Source organism: Fomitiporia mediterranea (genome assembly GCF_000271605.1).
Source record: "Fomitiporia mediterranea MF3/22 unplaced genomic scaffold FOMMEscaffold_5, whole genome shotgun sequence".
Lineage (NCBI taxonomy): Eukaryota > Fungi > Basidiomycota > Agaricomycetes > Hymenochaetales > Hymenochaetaceae > Fomitiporia > Fomitiporia mediterranea.
In genome coordinates this window covers 3,512,192-3,531,308 of record NW_006760390.1, presented here as the reverse complement: position 1 = coordinate 3,531,308, position 19,117 = coordinate 3,512,192, and the positions used below count along the sequence as shown (strand labels likewise).

Sequence of the window (19,117 nt, the reverse complement as noted above, 5' to 3'; positions counted from 1 at the left end):
TACGAAGGGCGGAAAGAAGCAAGGGAAGTCACGTTAAAGATCAAAACACACGCAGCGCATCGCAGCACGTGACGTAATCAATAAGACAATCGAGTGACTCTTTCGGGACCGAATGTGAAGAGCGTCTATTTCTCATGCTGCGAGTTTTTTGTGTTCACTGCGAGCCTGTTTGAGGCCAAAGGGGTTTCTGTCTGTGAATGATTGAAAGTTATCCGCAGTCAACGTGATTTTTAACAAGGGGAACAGAGAAAACAAGTTCATCTACGTTCATTCATTGCATAAAAAAGATTACCTCAACTGAAGCAAACCATAACCCCATCTGCCACATACAGTTGTTTTTGCATCAACTCTACGAGGAGCTGCTACTCGAAGCAGCCGGCTTTTCCGCGCCTCCCTCGACGGCTTCGAGGGGAGGAGGTCCGTCCGAGTCGTCCGAGTCAGAATCTGCGGGATCAATGCCTTCTGGACCAGCACCATCCTTGTTTGCCTTGATGTCAGCCATCATCTGGACATGCGTCAGTCGGATAATAGAGGATCTGCAGCTAGGTCCTGCACACACCTTTTCAAAGTCCATTCCACCTGCACCCATGCCTCCCATACCTCCCATGCCAGGCATACCACCCATACCTCCCATACCTCCCATACCAGGCATGCCACCCATACCACCCATACCACCCATCATGTCATCCATCCCGCCCATTCCTCCACCGAGTTCTTCTTCATCAACTCCTTCTTGCTCATCTTCATCCACCCATTTACTGAAGTCGGTCTTCACGTAAGGAATCTTCTTGTCCCCGGTTAGACGTGGCCAAAACTCGTGCTTTTGTTCCGCCTTGCGCAACACCATAACAAGCGAACGGGTCGTGAGGTTTTTTGTCGATTTCTAAATGACAGTGGCGACTGTAAGATACAGAAAGTGCTGGAGAAGTGCACGGACATACTTCAGGATCGATCTCGCCGAAAAGTTTTAGATTGAATTTGTATTCCTTTTCCTCCGGTCTGGGAAGAGAGCAGTATATATGCGGGCCAAGTGTGCAATGATAACATGTAACATACCTGCCAGCTTTCGTGTCAAAAGATATTTCATTCGGCTGGATATCGAGCTTCAATGTTGATTCGTTGATTTCGGGGAGGTTGACGGTCAGATATATAATGTTCTGTGAAGCAAGCGCCCGAGCAGAATCCAGACGAATCAGATTAAATCAGTTGTAATTTTTCTCAGTAGGTAAATAAATACCTTCTCAGCTTCGACAGCCGAGCTACGCTGTGCCCATAAAACCTCAGGATGCGTCGACATTTTGGAGGATTGTATATGTGTAGAGAGAGTGATGGTTGAGATGAGAGACAGGGAGAATGTTGAAGCTACTCCGCGAGGGATCAGCGCCTCATAACTCAGCCCACGCGTACTTTAGGGCCGGCTGTAATCACATTCTCTCCACTTCTTTAAATTTCTATTTCTTTCTCCTTTCGTCTATTCACCTTTTATGGCCGGCACTGCGACCTACTGCGGTCTGTATTTCTTAGATCAAATTCATCGCCATGGGTCTATTTAGGAATTCGATGGTACTGCGACGCATGTAACACCACCCCTCAATATGTGGCAGTAAATCCTAACTGAGAAACACTCTGCTTTGTTAGATGGATTACATTCCGGACTCCAAAAGTTTCACGGCGCTCCGTAGCTGCAAGGGAAACCGTCTCTGCAACGTCAAATTCTAGACATTTTAACTACAAGTTGACATCAAAGCTATGCGCTACAACCAGCCTACTTTCGCTCACGCCCACGTCGCAACCTCCGTCTATGTCTCTGCTTTTTTCTGTAATACTTGGCCTACCCTTAGCACTATGGACGTACAAGGTTGGATATGCCAAACAGGCGTAGCGAGACCTTCGTGATTCTCATAGTGCTCTCTGCTAGTGCTTGGTCATGGTACTCTTCCAAAGGAAAGTAATATACATGGGTGCGTGCAATGAGAAACCGAACCCCTTGATTGAATGACTTCGACTATCGATCTCTTTAGGCTATATCCCTCCTGGCACTCGTCAGGAGAAGCTATCAGACGTCCCAAACTTATCATCGCTTCAGAAAAAATACAATTTAGAAGAAACGCAAATATCATCCTCGGGCCGAGTAATGCTTTCTACTCTTGTTATGAGCAAATATGAGGTAGAAAAGCCCGATTGCGTTGTATTATACCTTCAAGGTAAACACTTCGTTCATTGCGATAGTTGGCCGAGCCTCATGCCTGGTGTATTGTTTTCCCCCTTGCATAGGAAACGCCGGAAATCCATTGCATCGTATTCCGGTCTTCACGTCGCTCCTTTCGTCCACCTCACAATTAAATCCGATCATCCTAGCACCGGCACCACGATCCTATTGGTCCTCAACGAATCGTACTCCGACTGAACAAGGACTCATAGCGGACTACAGTGCCGCTCTGTACTTCGCCTCACATCGATGGCCAGATACGCCGATTGTCATGTACGGACACTCGCTTGGTGGAGCAATTGCTGTGTGTCTCCTTGCTTCACTCGACTCTCCTTCAGATTCAAAAGTGTGTCGCGGGGAGGACGACGAAACGAAGAGAATGATACGTCAGCTTCAAGGGCTTGTACTCGAGAACCCATTCGCATCGATTCCTGGCATGGTCCACGCTTTATACCCACAGCGCTGGCTGCCGTATCGATACCTCGCTCCGCTCGCCTGGGATAAATGGGATGCCCTCACCGCCATGCATAATGCAACGCCTGAGCTTTCGTCTATCAAGCCAACCTTGCATCCCAGAAACGATGTGGGATGCTCGGCAGATCCCCTTGAAGATACGAAAGTACTTCCTCGCCTGGCACAGAACATGCTCGTCCTAATAAGTTCGCGAGACGAAGTCGTTCCTCCCTCAATGGGCCGTGCGATTTTTGACGCTCGCCCGTTGCAAAACTCAATGTCCGCTACAGGTGGTTCGAAATTGGTAGAAATCGACCGTGCACTTCACGAAGATGCATGGCAAACATTACAATGGAGGCAGGGCATGGGTCGTTATCTCGAAAAAGTCGTATATACTGGTCGATGAATAATCCGTGTCGGACTTGTGAGGGGGATGAAATGTAGGCTAACATTCGTGAATACGTGTATTGGTTAGTGATGAGTAATTCCTTGCGTACAGGGGATATTCTCAGTAATCGTTCGGAACAAACAGGGTTGGGTCGAACAAGTAAGGCACTAGAAGGACACCATGTTACGACATATCTGGTCCTTGCGAGAGACTTCTGTAAGAAATAAAGTCCCGCATAGTATCCCTTGGAATAAGGATAAAGAGTGAAAGTGCTATTGATGCTGTGTTAAGTAGTGATGCAGAGTACTAAGGATAACTCAACAGAAATAACATTGCAGTTTTTATTGACTTTAGACCTGGTTGTCGGTTGTCTAGACATTAGTCCTTCACAGTCGAGTGCTCCTGGGCCTTTCTTTTATCAAAGTTAATCCAGTTTTAGGAGAAGACAACTTGTTAAAACTTCTTTGGCAATTGAGTGTTATTTTCTTCCTCTGCTCTCGGTCGAAGTCAGAAGACATGATCTCGTGAGATTGTGGAGCTAAGAAACTAGGTCAGGGCAAAAACAACTTACTCTTCTCCCGACTGGCACGGATGGCCAACCTGGAAGGCAGACCGTTGATTTCAGAGCAGGACAGGTACTGATGACCTTCAAAATTTGCTTGGCTCTTTTGTAATAATTGAATTGTCCTCATCTGGTAACCCATTTTCAAATATTTTCAGCGTAAAAGTATAATCGCAGCAAACAATTTTGGAAAATAGTAATATGTATTCAGTCGAATTGCAAACAGGATCAGCAATACCGCGGAGGAATACGATAAGATTAGATTGTCCCAACCGATTGGATCATCGGAAACATCGACCCGCATCCCATGGCTCTCAAATACCGCTCACTCGTCTTCTATTTTCCCCCAGTCCTCCTTCCCTCACCAACCCTCAGGATAGTAAGAAATACGTACCATGGGTCAGTTTTACGACTCTTGTCCACAGAACCTGCTCGAATGGATACAGAAGCAACACCTATTCTGGGTCGCGACGGCACCACTTTCTCCTGACGGACATGTCAACGTATCTCCGAAGGGAGCTTTTGACTGCTTTCATGTCGTCGGACCAAATAAGATCTGGTATGAAGATTATACTGGAAGTGGTAAGTTTCCAAAACCATAGCCTTGTCCATTGGTTTTAATTGGTTCTTTTGATTAGGGAGTGAAACTATCGCCCATCTTCGGGAAAATAAGCGAATTACAATTATGTTTTGTGCTTTTGATGGTCCGCCTCGCATTGTCAGACTCTTTGGGACAGGTACGAATATACTTCATTATTAGGATTCGCAATTGACAAACCTCGACCTTGCCACGGTACATAGGTCAAGTGTACGAATATGGATCCCCGGAGTATAACGAATTTATTCCGAAAGAAACACGCAAGCCGGGTTCGAGGTCTGTAATTGTCGTCGATGTCCATAAAGTAGGATCGGTAAGTGACATCATCTGCTTTGAGGAGTTTAGCCACTCAACCCTTGTAATTCCAGTCCTGTGGATACTCTATCCCGTTCTATGACTTCCGAGGAGAGCGCACCTTACTTTTTGAATATGCACAAAGGGTTGAAATGAAAGGGGACCCAACAGCCCCAGATCCCCGTGCGGATAAAGGTCTGCGGGAGTATTGGGCGACCCACAATACAAAGAGCATTGATGGCCTTCCAGGAGTTACGTGTGCACTTGACGTATCTGATATGCCAACGAGTAAGTGGAGTAAGGAAGCGGAGCTTGCGCGGGGCAAAGAGAAGGCGGCGATGAATCGGAATAGGAGGGGTGAAGTAAATCTGGTTGGCAGTAAATTGCATTCTGCTGAGATGAGCGCGAAACTGGTGGCTGCATTCACTATTGGCGTCTTTACCGCACTACTGAGCGTGAAGATGTCTGGATTGATTGTCTAATTAGCTTCAGAAAGCTGCAGAAAATCTTTGTGGCGTATACGACATCGGTCATCGGAAGTTGCACTAGAGAGGGTTCTTTTGTTCCTAATGTCCCATTTGTATAATATTGCTATGAACAATGATACACCACTCAAGTACACGTTATTCTGGCTCATGCTCTATTGCATCAACAAATGTTGGATCATCTGGGCTTGGTATTCGTCGCGTAGGTTCAAGCATGTTCTCTATGATAAGCAGCCCATCTACAAGCGAGAAAAGTTCAAAAAGATAAGTAAAGACTAAATACCAGAGTTTATCACTACTTACTCGGCATATCATTGTTTTCAGCCCTCCAAATCGCTTCTTCCATGTCTTTTGCAACGCCCGTTATCACATGTCTTTTCACCAGTCTCTTCGTTGCCTCGTCAATATTGATTGTAATGAACCATCGTTCGTCTAACATCTCCCCAGCGACTCTCCATGGATCAATGGAAAGGAAGGCGTACAGTCCTTCGATGACTATAAGGCGATGATCAGGGAGGACCATCACTGCATCGGGCTCTGGGTCCTTTACAGCGTGGTCGAACGTCGGCGCAGTGATGGCACGTTCAGAGCCAGATTGTATGGGCACACGTATTGCAGCGACGAACTTTGCATATGCTTCACCGTCGAAAGTCCAATGTGCACCACGTCGGTCATGTGCGAGCTTTGGATCGGGGAACGCATCCAGTTGTGCGCGAGTAAGATGCCAGCCATCAAGCCCTATCAAAATCGCAGGTGGTGTATGCGAGCCCTGCGAGTCTGGTTTGTTAAACAGAAGATTGCACTTGGCAACAACCAGCTTGGCCAATGTAGATTTTCCACTTGCGGGAATACCAGAGATACCGACAAGTAACCGAGAATAATCATCGATTCTCAATCGGATAAAGAATTGAGATTACTATATGGCAGTTGGAAAATGTGAAGCTCACTCTTTTAATCTAGCTACGAGGTATTCTGCAAGCTCGGCAGCGAGGTTGTCCATAGTGATCGAGGATTAAGCTGATAATCTGCTTGCTACCAAAGATGGCAAGTGTTACGTATGGTAAGTAGTAATAGTATTGACTCGAGGCTGCAGCTTCAATTCAGTGACTGGGCATAAGCGTTGATAATTATTACCTACTCATGCTCCTGGTCGCCAAAAAATTATCCAGATGGTTTTATTAACTTACAAACATATATATATGTATATATAATACACTGAAATTGCTGATTTCGAAGAATATAAATGTGTTTTCTAGAATTACTTAATAGATCAACAAGAATGATACAGTACCCATATTGTAAATCTCACCTTCCTAACGACTCCTTCTCCAATACTATCAGTGCAATTTCATGATGACAGTGACGGTCTGGATAGTAGCAAGCAGCAAACTGAACACATGATCAGCAATACTACGCAAAGGTACGATAAGATTAGATTGTCCCAGCCACTTGGATCATCGGGAGTCTCGTTCCGTCCCATGTTCCGCATGACCATTGACTTTCTCAGATACCTCTGGCTCGTCTTCTATTTCCCCCAGTCCTTCTTCCTCCCACTATCACCAAAGGCAGTGAGAAACAGATAGCATGGGTCAGTTTTATGACTCTTGTCCACAGAACCTGCTCGAATGGATTCAGAAGCAGCACCTATTCTGGGTCGCGACAGCGCCGCTTTCTCCCGACGGACATGTCAATTTATCTCCGAAAGGAGCCTTTGACTGCTTCCATGTTGTTGGGCCAAACAAGGTCTGGTATGAAGATATTACTGGAAGTGGTAAGTTGTTATAATATAGTTATGGCCATTGGTCTAATTGGCTGTTTGATTAGGAAGTGAAACTATCGCGCATATTCGCGAAAATAAACGCATTACGATCATGTTTTGCGCTTTTGATGGTCCACCTCGTATTGTAAGGCTGTTCGGGACAGGTATGATTTTACCTCCATTGTATTTCGCATTTGATACAATTTGGCTTTACCTCGGCGCATAGGTCAAATATACGAATATGGATCCCCAGAGTATAACGGACTAATACCGAAGGACAAGCGCAAACCGGGTTCGAGATCTGCAATTACCGTCGATGTCCATAAAGTAGGATCAGTAAGTGAACATCACCTGCTCCGCGGAGTTTGTCGGGCTCAAATCGTGTTATGTCAGTCCTGTGGATACTCCGTCCCATATTACGACTTTCGAGGAGAGCGCACCTTGCTTATGGAATATTATCAAAAGGTCGAGGCGAGGGGTGACCCAACAACTCTGGAACCACGAACGGATAAGGGTCTACGGGAGTACTGGGCAACCCACAATACAAAGAGCATTGATGGCCTTCCAGGAGTTACGTGTGCACTCGACGCACCCGATATGCCAACAAATAAGTGGGACAAAGCAGAGGAACTTGCACGTAGTAAGGAGAAGGCCGCAATGAACCAGAATAAGAAGGCCGAAATAGACTTGGGAGGTAGCAAATTGCATTCTGCTGAGATGAGTGCGATGAGTACGAAACTTGTTGGTGCATTCACTATGGGTGTCTTTACCGCACTCCTAAGCGTGAAGATGTCTGGCTTGATTGTCTAATTAGCTTCAGAAGCCTTCAGATGACCTATGTAACGTGTACAGTGACGGTTATGTTATGTATACTAGGAACGGTTTCTTCTGTCATTTTGACCTGACGTGATCGTCATGCAAAAATAAATACTACTATGTTAACCTCTATGTCATCCTGGTCCTGAGATACTCGCTTGTGCACTACTGTGTCAACAAAAATATTGGATCATCTGGGCTTGATATTCTTTGCATAGGTTCAAGCATATCTCAACAAAAACAACCTACTACTATATACAGCCAAGGAAAGTATGATTGTATAAAATACAATCTGAAACTGGACTATATCTTTGCTGACTTTGTGTATCATTGTTTTCAGCCCACCAAGTTACTTCTCAAATGCCATTTGCAACACGAAATTTCTCTATAGTGTTTCTGGAAACTAAGGCCTGACCACTGTGAATTTACCACTCATAGAGATATAAGATACACCAAGCAACCAAGAAGAGCTGTCGATTCTCAAGCGGAGAAGAATTGACATCATTCATGGTAGTTATAAATCCTGTAAGATGCACCCTTTTCATCCAGCGACAATGTGCCATGCAAGCTTGGAGGCAAGTTTGCATATAGTCAAGATGACGATCTCCATAGAAAATTCTGTGTACTGAACCAATACTCTACAAGCTGGGCTCTGGGGTGCCAATTGTATTTGGCAATCAGACATAATCATTAATATTATTTCCCCTTATAATCCTCGTTACTCTAGGAGCTTGTCTTCTTTAGAATACGAGATTAATTTAGTGTATACGTTAGTGAGCAGCAAATCCTTCATATGAAGATTTTCTGTTGTGCTTGGCAACTGTTGTCATCTCTAAAAGGTTGCCTAAGCCTGACTTATAAAATAGTTTCATCTGCATATTCTAAAGACGCACGATACTCCGTCTCATTCCACTTGTCTTACCTTCGGAGCAAAGTGCAATGGCTATAAAACAAATTTGTGTAGTCAAAGAACCTATTTTAATCACAGTGCATATAACAGCCGTCAGCAGTGATGTATGTGGGTGACTTTTCAAAACAGTTGTGGATGATCATCGTCCTTCTCGCTTCTTCGTCTTCTTCATTCTTGCCTTCTGCTTCTCTCAAGTTCTCGTTCGGATCCTAGGTCTACGAGGGATACCGTGACGTTCTCCCGCGAGTACCAATATTAATACTGGCTAGCAGAAACGTGGACAACAAACTTTTCCTACTTCACCAACCGCAGAGCAAAGAAACTTTTTGGTGGTGCTTCTACCAGGTGTCAAACCTAAATTGTAAATTGCTCGTTGCCTTGCACTTGACTGGATACATTCACATTGAGTCATTACAAAGTGGCGTCCATTGGGAGGAACGCCACAATACTATTTGCTATTCATTGTGTCTTGTGATTCCGTGCTAACTGAATGTAGTTAGGATAAGTATCCTCCACATAAAAATTCAAAGCAACTGTAGCATGCTTGGGACCATCTGGTTTGGATAGCTCGTTCTGAAATATTGTTAGACAGAAATTTGATTATATCAGTGAGGAATGCACACAGTTAAATACATCATCTTCTCGTTCCAGCCTCCAATATTCATGAGAATCATTCATTGGGCGGTAAATGGCTATGCAAGAATTAAACTTAGCAAGCTCCGGTACAGAAGTCGGGAAGCTAACGAGAAGTTGCTGTCGGTTTTGCGCATGTAAAGTTCTGCAACGCCACTTCGTGCCAGTTTCGTGCCCATTAATGATATTGTGACAGTGCTGACCCGGCAGTTCATGGGCACAAGAAGAGGTAGGCTATTTCCCCGTAAAGTACCGCAGGTTTTCAATACGATACTTTGAGGCAGAACTCATTCCGGGTGAAAGAAAGGACTAAGAGACATAGTTGAGCATCATGATGTTCAGGCTAAAGTACGGATGTTCAAGAAACACGCATACACCACGTCCTCTCGGAGCTCTGGTCACCAACTTTTCTAGGTAAAGCCCTTGCCATCTAGAGAAATTGTTCCTAGTCGTGATTACAGTAGTCCAGAATAGAGAGCGAGACACCTCAGGAGACCGCTAAGTGCCCTTCAGGGATTGATTATGGCTTTGGTTCGTCCCATGTAGTTTAGCCGAGCCTTTACACTGGACAGCATGTTCCATGTCCTTTTTAGCATCGGCGACACTTGGACCGTCTTCCTAGTTCAAGGTTCTTGCATATAAAAGTTCTAGATCTTACACCAATTAGTAATTTCACCAGACGCCGGATTCATTGCGGGTAAGCCAACAAGTTTTGCACTGAAAAGACTAAGTTCAGACAGTTGAGTAGATTTTGTCAAGATAACAGGGTATATCTTGGGTAATTGACACTGACACATCTAATTGTCGATTACTTCAGAGCCGGTTGCCAATTCAGTGGTCGAGAGCTTAAGCACATTGCTCCGGAACCTACTAATACTATGAAGTACAGCTGCTGGAGCTCGCGTGGGAAGCATTAGGTTTAGATGACTTGCTGCGGCCGAGCACCGAGGAGCAGAAGGAAGTACGCTTGTAAGTATAGCACAGGTGTATTTATCTTGAACTCTCTCGCACCATTCGCGGCTGAAGTTACACAGTTCTTCGAGACACTTTAGCCTTTCATAGTAATGCTTTCTGGAACTATAAATGCGATTCCTCGGTAGAATGTTTGGTTTTACTGTAGTGCGTTATTGAAAACTTTCGAAACGCTTGGACTGAGGAGTTCATTGTCAACCAACGAAAGAGACTGACGATTACCAATTTCGCGGAGTTTTAAAAATTGCGTCCCGATTTACAGATAGCACCAGACGCCTTCCCGCATGCGTGATGAAGACGAGACGAAGGCACGGTTGCCCTTCGCACCTCACATTATTATATGCATACAAGTACTGGCGTGGAAGCTCTGCACACTAGGCACCGGTATCTGAGCCTCAAGCGGGACCCGGTCTTCATTACCATCGCCATCTCTCTCTCTCTTGCCCTTCTTCGTTTCTATCGCAGTCGTCTCTGAGCGCTTCTGGGTTCTCATCTAGGGTTCAGCTTCGCGCCTTGGGCTAGCTTCGCATCTTCTCAACTGCACCTTCTGGGGCTGTGGTTTCTCACTGAGGTGTCTAATCTGTCTATCTTGGATGATCGATGTCTCAATCGGTACCATGCATATAGTTGGAAATGGAATTACTCAGACCACGCGATGCTACCGGCGCTATCATGAGGACCTGCATTGTAAAGCTGAGCGGAAGAATTCGGAGTTACTGTACGGAAATGAAACGCCAAGCGGCAGGAGAATCGGAAAGTGAGTGGTCTGTTACTCATTGCTAGAGTACAATTGACGTCCCTGCAATAGCATCGGATCTGCTCACAATCTCCACCAGTGTCCATTTCGCCAGCATAGTGACTAAACAAAACATGTTGAAGATAATATGCATGAGACTTCTCTCAGGATGTGGTTGTGCTGAACGCATGACATGAATTTATACCTTTTATGCCAACGAACATTCCTACACCTCGACATTCCTTTAACACGATGCAACAAACTGAATTGTGTATCGAACGGAGAAAATGACACGAGGACATTACGCATTGCTATCCGAGTCCGGCGTCGTAGTGATCTGCGCTGTATGCTTTGAATGGATTGTATACTTCACGCACTCAAGTGTTAGCTCATGCGTGAGTATAGCTACCGCGCTTGAATGATCAACATGACTTCTGCAACCTGAACATTCTAGTCTGCTAGGATATGGCAAAGATAGACTCTTCGCCGGGGTTTTCCTTCACTTCGCGGCCATCCATTTCGTACACCCGCATTCCAAGGCCAAAGACGTTTCGGAGTCAAAGGACAGTACACTTCCTCCGATTCTGTGCAATGTTTTCCTGCCCGGATGCCGCGGAGTATATCACTTCTGCTGCACACTTTTGATTCCGACTTTTGCTATGGGGTAAGCAGTTTTAGACGATTGCAGTGTCTGTATTCATGTTTATAGGTTTAGGAAAATTGCAATTTGTCTGCTATTGACATACCGTTTATTTCGCCTGAAATAAGCTACCCGGTTGCTATTCATCGAAATCCATCGTCGATATCGATTGATTGTCCGACCACAGCGGACTCTGGAAGAAGTACACGCATATATGAGGTCTTGAATTCAGTCCAATGTTCGGGAAGGCCCTAGGTGCGATCTTAGAGAACAGCGGAAACGAGGTCAATATATTATAAGGAGGAGTGGGTACATGTCCGCGTATGAATGCACACGAGTATCGATGAATACTGGGTAAGTGCGCGTTGAGGAGCCGTCTTGTGCCGTCTGTACACGTGTTTGTTTTGCTGTTGTGCTTTGAGTCACGTTGTTGATGGAGTGGACGGAACAACAGCATCCAGAGTGTTCAGTAATAAATAACTCAAGCCAGTAGTCACCCAGCACATGAAGAAGAAAAACAAGCTCAGATAAAATGAAAGAAGCGCCGCCACAGTGTCTCATATCATGAGCGTTTACCTAACGTTCAGGGGTTCAGATTTCGACGGCGGCAATATTGATTGCAAAATGGATGTCTGTGCCTCGGTAGGTGAGTCCTGATTGTACGTGTACGTGAGCGGTCTTGCCTGAGTTCGAAATTCAGTAGCTTGATCCAGATATCAGTCGCTGTATGAGCACAGTGATGCCTCCTTGTTCTGGTTCACAAATGCCAAGATTGTTTGAATTGACCGGTCAGTGAGCACCTGGCCGAAACGTGGCGGTGGCGTCTGTATTCAAGCGGGATGATGGTAGAACAGAAGGAGACCCGGCGAGGCATATGAACTCGAAGTCGCGAAGACCACACCCATGTAGGAAAGCTTGCTTTTTACTGCCGGGTCGTCGGTTTTTCCACTACGACGGGCAGTGCTTTACTTAGTTGGAGGGTTGACGATTGGGAGCAAGAAACTTCCATCGCGTTCGACTTGCTTCCTCGTCGGACAGAACGTCGATCTGATCCCGCTGCTTGATGTTCCATTGCTTATATGCGCTAAATTCGCCCAGTTGTCATGTTTTCCGGATGAAAGCCAGCTCAGCAATTCAATTGTCATTTTGCAATTTGGATTGCGCCGATGCGCGCTGACTCGACTGGTCCTTGGCTGGCCAGTGTTCTGTTCCTTAAGAGCGTTCTCTTCGGGGCTGTCGGTCACGAAGGCAGATGATCTGAAACAGGCTCAGATACAGAAGTTGGGCTGTGCCGCGCCGCAACAAAGGCAGAGGCATACCGTTATCGCATTCTATTTTCCATGAAAACCAATAACCTAGAACAGATTCTGGGTTAGAAGGGTCGGAGGGAGGAAGAGAGGATTAGGTTTTGTGGCACCTGATAAAGTCCGCAGAGACGTTCTTCTGGATCGTGGTTGATATCGAAGGGATGGGATGGATCGATTGTGGTGTCGTAAGTCGAATGAGAGAGTGGGCCGCTTGGATGCGTCCGACCTGTCCACGCGCCAGAGAGTTTCACTTCCCATCAATTTTCCGAATCCAAAACCAAAATGCATGATGATGATGATGCATTGAGAATTAAGAATATACATTCTTTGTGCGCACACGGCAAGGGAAGGTAGGAGACATATATAGCTTGCACGCGATCCCATTGGGTTGGAACGCCTTTTTGACGACCGGATACCCTCCACACTGGGGGCAGGCGTCAGTATCCTTGTCTCCCTGTAAGTAGCCAGCAGTGCAAGTGCCTGCAGTCTCTTCCCATTGTTGCAACTCGACTGCGAGCTGACAGCGGACAGCATCACCCGGCCGCTAACGCGGCACAGTGCATGACCCCGTCCGAGTCCAAGTCGCTCAAGTCCATTACCACATCGGCGGGCAAGACCCGCCCGTCGACGTCGCGGAGTCAGGGATCCTCAGGCGCAAGTTCAGGAGGCAGAGACTCAGCGGGTGTCAGCCCGACCCGATCAGCACTTGCAAAACCGGCAGCTGGCGAGCCAGCGTCAGGACCATCAATTCCGACAACAGCACACAGACAGACACCCCCGCGGAGTCGGACAAGGGCCCGAACAAGTTTTTCGAGGCAGACGCCCACACCCACGCCCTCGTTGATGTCGTCCGCGCAGACTGTGACGAGCACGGCTTCGGCAACCGGGAGCGGCTTGGGACTTGCCTCCTCGGATGCATATCGCTATGCAGCCAGCACACTTTACCTTCCTGAACGGACGGCGCCGGGCTCGGCACGGAGGGAGACACTGATTGTGAATGCTACTGCAAATGCGAACGCGAATGCAATTGGGAATATTAATATTAATACCGATGTAACTTCCAGCTCGGGCACGACCACGAGCGCAAACACAGTTTCAGCCCCGCATGTTTCCGGGAGCCGCTTTATGGACGATCGACAAGGACGCAGGCTGTCGCAGATGCATCCGCAGACACGCGCAGACGAGGCGTACCAATCGCATTCTCATGCGCAGGCGCGTTCGACTTCATTTGCGCAATCGCAGTCATATTGGAGAATGCGGATCGCCGAGACTCCCATTGACACTAATAGCACAGCGACGACGGAACCAGAAGTGGCCCTGCGATCGCCGTCCTACTCAGAGTACTCTGGTTCTGGCTATGTCCCGGCTCCGGCTTCTGGCTTTAGCAATCCTGCCGGTTTCGCTCCGGGCCGTGACTCTCCGCCGGACCAGAGTCACGTGGAGTACTATCATCCAGACGCGTTCGTCCCCGGTTCTGCTTCCGCATCTGGTGCCGCGTCCGAACCGTCCGTGTTCCGCCCTCCGAGTCTGGCTTCATACACACTCACACATCCCGCCGCCGCCGCCGCTCAGGCGAGCTCCCAGCGAGACTCAGCGTTCGCGTCTTCGTCGTCATCGTCGTCAACAGGATGGTATGCAGCGTCTGACGCGTATCGTGTTTTTGAGACAAACGCTCAGACTGTCTCAGCAACAGAAGTGTCACCAACGGCTTCAGTAGAAAATAATACGGACACTACTAGCATATCCCACCCGTTCACACATGCGTCGCTGTCCCTCCCGGGAGCATCACCGACGCATTCGCAAGCGTCGGAAAGTACAGGCGGCGCAACGTCATCATCGTGGGCGCCTATACCTCCCGCGACGGCGGAATTACACAAAAGCGCACCGCACCCATCTGCAACGGTCTCGTTTATGGACAAGGTTCTGTCGACCGCTGCGGCGTCGGGTCCTAGCCTAACGCGATTTGCGCCGGCATCGTCGTCTTCGCTGCATCTGGCGTCGTTCGCGGCTTCTGGCTCGAGCATCACGTCCACCACCACTCCCACGTCTGCCACTCCTGCAGCGGCGGCGGCAGCTTCTCGCGTTCCTGAACCTGCGACTCCGTTCACCCTCCTTCCCTATGGAGCGCTGTCCCCTATATCCCCGTCTGGAGCATCTGGGATTGCTGCAGAATCGGAGACATCTCATCCAAGATTTGTTGCTGGCCGCCCTCAATCGTCGGTTGCAGTTGCAAGGACGAGTGTGCCATTGTCATCAACAGGATCTGTGCGACGCTATTCGAATCTATCGCCTCCGTACGGACCGCAGGCGCAGTCACCGTCTTCTTCTCGTTTAGCACATTCCGATACTGCTCCCGAGCATGAGAGACGACACGCTGAGCCTGTTCCGCTTCAGATTTCACTCCAGGACAGTGATCCAATAGGACAGGCATCGACTAATATGACTGGAGCTGAAGCCAGGGCTAGTTCCAGCTCGAGCTCGAGCGGGATGACATCCGGCCTATCCGGCCCTGGGACAGCGAACTATCGTGCCATTAGTACAAATACCAGCTCATATTCTGGTGCGTTTGGTATCGGTTCTGAGCCCGAGCCAGGGCCTTCGTCGTTGGCAGCACATTCAAGAGCGCAGCCGTTTGTTCCTGTCTCTATCACCTCGGCAGAACCTTACGAGTACCCGCTCGCTTCCCCTCCGTCAGGAGGCCCTGCCCCTGCATCGGCGTCTACGTCTACCTCCGCCCCTGCACCGGCAAGCAGCAGCGGTCAGAGTACGCGGAAGCGGAATCACGCATGCTGGATGTGCCACAAAAGCTTCGATAGGCCAAGTACCCTACGCAAGGTGAGTTGCTTTCCTTTAAAGCAGCCGTATTTCTTCTTGCTCGTTCGGAGTTGGAGAGTTCAAAGAGCGCACGTTCCGTTCCTTGTTATTATCCGTTTGAATCATTCCGCGAATCCTTGCGAGTTTTTCCGGCTCACAAAACGAAGTCTCCAACAAACGAGCGAACACAGTTCACTGTCCTTTTCTGTGCATATCGCGAATTGTTACATCCCACATGCTGTTGCGCCCCTGCGCATGTCTTGCTTCTTTGCACACCTGCCGTCCCCACTATCGGCATTAGCCGAATATTTGAATCGCTGGCGCAGACAATATGCACTCTCCCGTTTGTCGTTGCACTAATGTGGGGATCTGCACAACCATGTCGCCTTCTTCACTGGTGTCAATATACCCACTTATACCCACTTGACTTTTTTTCTCTGGCATTTCAATTACGGAGTGAGGATAGAATTACTAACAATCGCGTTATCTTGCTCTGCCATGCCTACTCGCTTTCACTGGTGCAATATGTTCCGACCCAATCAAATGCACATTTGCCTGGGACGGATAAATCATTCTGTGATTTATCTTCATAAACGCCGCCGCCACCTTGTGCTCTCCAGCACCTCCTGGTACACACGGGCGAAAAAGGTCAGTGTACCATTCCGTCTTTGTTATGTTCTTGTCCTTTGTTCCCCTCCTTTTGCGCCCTACTACATCCACTGGCATTCGTCCGCTAAACAGCCTCCGGGCCGTTGCTTGGCGGGGGTGTCGTTCTGTGGCGCCGCCTTCGTGGATCGCCCAAAGAAGTCCCGAGTATCACAAACACTGACGCTCCGTTTTTGATCTTCGTGCATTTCATTTCCGACATGCTTATTTTCCAAAACTGGCCCGTCCGTGCCCACGCCGTCTCTCCGATGTCTCGCCCTGGCGACTCCGCATCCGGAATGAATCGCATCTGCACCAATCATATGAACAACGGAATGCGCCTTCGGCATTTTACGTGCTCCTTCCCTCCCCTGCCTGATGCTCAATTGCACGATGTATGCGCTTGCAATCCACATAACTTATCCATTGTTGCCGTTGCAATCGGGATTCCTTTGATGCTGAATGCCGACTGCGTGGGTGGATGGACGGATGAACGGCTGGATGGATCGCTGGGCATTTGGCTAATATAAACTCATATGTCTGCGGTGTCCTGGTTTATCCCCACTCCCGCTGGCGGACATCATTCTGAAAAACTTGCTCGGGTCGACTTTGCTCACCGCTGTATGCTAATACCCTTCCCTCTTAACCAGCCTTTGTCTGTAACATCTGCGGTCGTCGCTTTGGTGTTGCATCCAACCTAAACAGACACACTCGTCGTTGTATCACTCGCCCCGTTAATCGCAGCGCTCTCCAGGCCGCGTCCACCTCTTCAGAACCTGCTACTTCTGCGAGTACTTTAGCAACCCTCGAGGAAGGCGACAATATGGCACGCGAACAGACGAACCCTGATGTACGCCGTTCTGAGCGCGAACGGGATGGACGTGAGGTACGCGATGATGAACAATCGCCACCTGCACCAGTCACACCTACTACATCGGAGACTTCGGCCCACACGACTAGAGGCCGTAGACGCAGACGGTCCACTGTCGAAACTCCACTCAGTGTGCAAGAAATGCATGGTTCAATCCCTCCAGATTCCGGTGCCTCCACATCACAACAATCATCATATCCTCTCCGCCCAGCCTTTGGTGGCAATGGGCAAGATTCGGGTGAAGTCGCCGTTGCGACTGCTAGTTCCAGCACTGGTAATACAGAAGGCGAGCGTCGTCCGAAACGTCGTCGCCGTGCTCCTTCGCCGAGTCGCTGGGTACCCCCATCACTGCGGACATTCTCGTTGTCTCCGGTCCGTCATCGTACATCGACACCGCTTCCTCCCGTGTCGCCCGGGTACGACGCAGCAACGGGTACTTACGAAGAACGTGACTCATACGCAACTATCCCGGACGAGAATGTCGATCCTGCTAGCGGCGAAGCAGGTGGCGAGTCCTCTTCGTCTTCAGGTGGAAACGTGGCACAGCGCAGCCGCGCAGAACGTCTACATAATTTTGAATACGCACCATACCATCCGTGTGGTTGGACGGGACGTTTACCTGGACCTGCCGTCGTCGGGTCAGACTTGACGAACTATACGAAACCTTCTTATGGTAGCGGTGCTTCTGGTTCGGGAGCCGGTTCGGGACGGTATGGAGGGAACTTGGGTGGCGGACTAAGCTTTATGTTTGAGTATAATTTGGCTGCCGCTGGATGAGGATAGTGATCTGTGTTAATAATAAGCGACGGCACCTTCTTGTGTTTTTCCGCGGTGGAGGTGATAGGATTAGGCTTCGGATGGGATAGGATAGGGTATTTATCGTGTTGGCTGAAATGGGCACTAGGGCATCTGGGAATGTCCTTACTTCTCTTGCCTTCTCCGACTCCAATATCGCTCCACATTTCTTCTTGGTTACTCGATTCACCGATCTACACCTACATACACATGTCTGCCGTATCGTAGCACGTCTTTACCTTAGCATATATATCTATGTAGTACATAATTTGGGCATGGAAACAGTCTCAGGTCTGGCTGAGGCGAATCTCTCTATCCGCGTCTATGCACGGAAAGTCGATTAGAAGAGAAGAAACGATTGATCTGAGCTTGGATGAATAGATAGGACTTCCATATATACAAGGCCCGGGCTGAACTGCCGAATTCTTCCAGCCCAGTTTCCAAGTTTTTCCGGAGGACTGAGTCATATTGTCGCAACTTAAGTCGCACGTTCGCACCTAAATCTTGGGTCTTGGATCTTATCCAGACCTCGTTTTATTTATCCCGAAAGTGGAGGAGTCCCAGAAGTGACGATTGTTGATGATATCGGCAGCATGTGAAATTTTCCATGCTCCTTCAGCCCTTATTGTTTTTGAGACGTTGGATTGTGCACTAATTCGGGATTGAATTTATAAGAACACCCAGCTGGAGCTGAGTTCCTGAATCCTCTTGCTCCAAGTTTGCTCGACGTAATCTGTTTGTTACTGCATATACATCGTATCTTCAGTTCTATAATGTAATGTATATGTACTACATACTGTTGTGTCCGTTAAGTTTGGTCCCTTGAAGCAGCAGGCCTCCCCAGAGTATACCAAGGTTGAAGACCTGCATCACATAATATTGTATTCAGGCACCAACATGTCGGTCCTTTTTGTGCTGAAGAGGTCTAGTGTATATATCTAGTGTCAAAGATAAGACAACACTAAAAAAAGTGTTATTTAATGATATAGAAGGATAGAAAAGGAATATTAATGTAGTATGAATACTATGATTACTGTCGTTTTCATAAATATTGTCACACGCGCAATTTGTGATTTTCGTCACACTAAGTACACTCAAATACAAAATCTATCATAACTCAACTAATACTTAACCAAATTACATGATCTAAGTTGTAAAAATTATACTTTTAAAGTGTCTTTCATATTCCAGAAAACATAAAGTAAAATGAGCAAAATTTGAGTAAGATAC

At 47.8% G+C, this 19,117-nt stretch overlaps 6 protein-coding genes across 6 annotated transcripts; 4 read left to right on the top strand and 2 right to left on the bottom strand.

Annotated features, from left to right (window-relative positions):
* Window positions 1-349: 349 nt before the first annotated feature.
* Window positions 350-1,297, bottom strand: FOMMEDRAFT_28236 (HSP20-like chaperone; the record flags this gene model as incomplete). Its single annotated transcript, XM_007266112.1, has 5 exons — window positions 350-505; window positions 560-883; window positions 942-999; window positions 1,057-1,157; window positions 1,238-1,297. 5 exons carry the CDS (start codon window positions 1,295-1,297, stop codon window positions 350-352), a joined length of 699 nt encoding a protein of 232 aa, XP_007266174.1.
* Window positions 1,298-1,539: 242 nt separating this feature from the next.
* On the top strand, window positions 1,540-3,068 carry FOMMEDRAFT_167733 (uncharacterized protein; the record flags this gene model as incomplete). Its single annotated transcript, XM_007266111.1, has 5 exons — window positions 1,540-1,577; window positions 1,639-1,858; window positions 1,919-1,961; window positions 2,022-2,204; window positions 2,275-3,068. The coding sequence occupies 5 exons, from the start codon at window positions 1,540-1,542 to the stop codon at window positions 3,066-3,068; spliced, it is 1,278 nt and encodes a 425-aa protein (XP_007266173.1).
* Window positions 3,069-4,007: 939 nt separating this feature from the next.
* On the top strand, window positions 4,008-4,986 carry FOMMEDRAFT_83444 (uncharacterized protein; the record flags this gene model as incomplete). Its single annotated transcript, XM_007266110.1, has 4 exons — window positions 4,008-4,198; window positions 4,255-4,349; window positions 4,414-4,523; window positions 4,579-4,986. 4 exons carry the CDS (start codon window positions 4,008-4,010, stop codon window positions 4,984-4,986), a joined length of 804 nt encoding a protein of 267 aa, XP_007266172.1.
* Window positions 4,987-5,127: 141 nt separating this feature from the next.
* Window positions 5,128-5,989, bottom strand: FOMMEDRAFT_133812 (P-loop containing nucleoside triphosphate hydrolase protein; the record flags this gene model as incomplete). Its single annotated transcript, XM_007266109.1, has 3 exons — window positions 5,128-5,228; window positions 5,293-5,879; window positions 5,937-5,989. 3 exons carry the CDS (start codon window positions 5,987-5,989, stop codon window positions 5,128-5,130), a joined length of 741 nt encoding a protein of 246 aa, XP_007266171.1.
* A 584-nt stretch (window positions 5,990-6,573) lies between these two features.
* FOMMEDRAFT_122426 (uncharacterized protein) lies at window positions 6,574-7,690 on the top strand (the record flags this gene model as incomplete). Its single annotated transcript, XM_007266108.1, has 4 exons — window positions 6,574-6,764; window positions 6,818-6,912; window positions 6,975-7,084; window positions 7,142-7,690. The coding sequence occupies 4 exons, from the start codon at window positions 6,574-6,576 to the stop codon at window positions 7,556-7,558; spliced, it is 813 nt and encodes a 270-aa protein (XP_007266170.1). The 3' UTR covers window positions 7,559-7,690.
* Window positions 7,691-9,089: 1,399 nt separating this feature from the next.
* On the top strand, window positions 9,090-18,195 carry FOMMEDRAFT_146449 (uncharacterized protein; the record flags this gene model as incomplete). The annotated part of the gene is made up of 20 exons (XM_007266107.1): window positions 9,090-9,244; window positions 9,304-9,336; window positions 9,577-9,638; window positions 9,775-9,804; window positions 9,992-10,076; window positions 10,208-10,226; window positions 10,346-10,463; window positions 10,577-10,650; window positions 10,707-10,836; window positions 11,198-11,210; window positions 11,270-11,479; window positions 11,711-11,809; window positions 12,043-12,101; window positions 12,429-12,775; window positions 12,882-12,947; window positions 13,130-13,218; window positions 13,287-15,597; window positions 16,197-16,224; window positions 16,318-16,694; window positions 16,976-18,195. 20 exons carry the CDS (start codon window positions 9,090-9,092, stop codon window positions 17,867-17,869), a joined length of 5,199 nt encoding a protein of 1,732 aa, XP_007266169.1. The 3' UTR covers window positions 17,870-18,195.
* Between the last annotated feature and the right edge of the window lie 922 nt (window positions 18,196-19,117).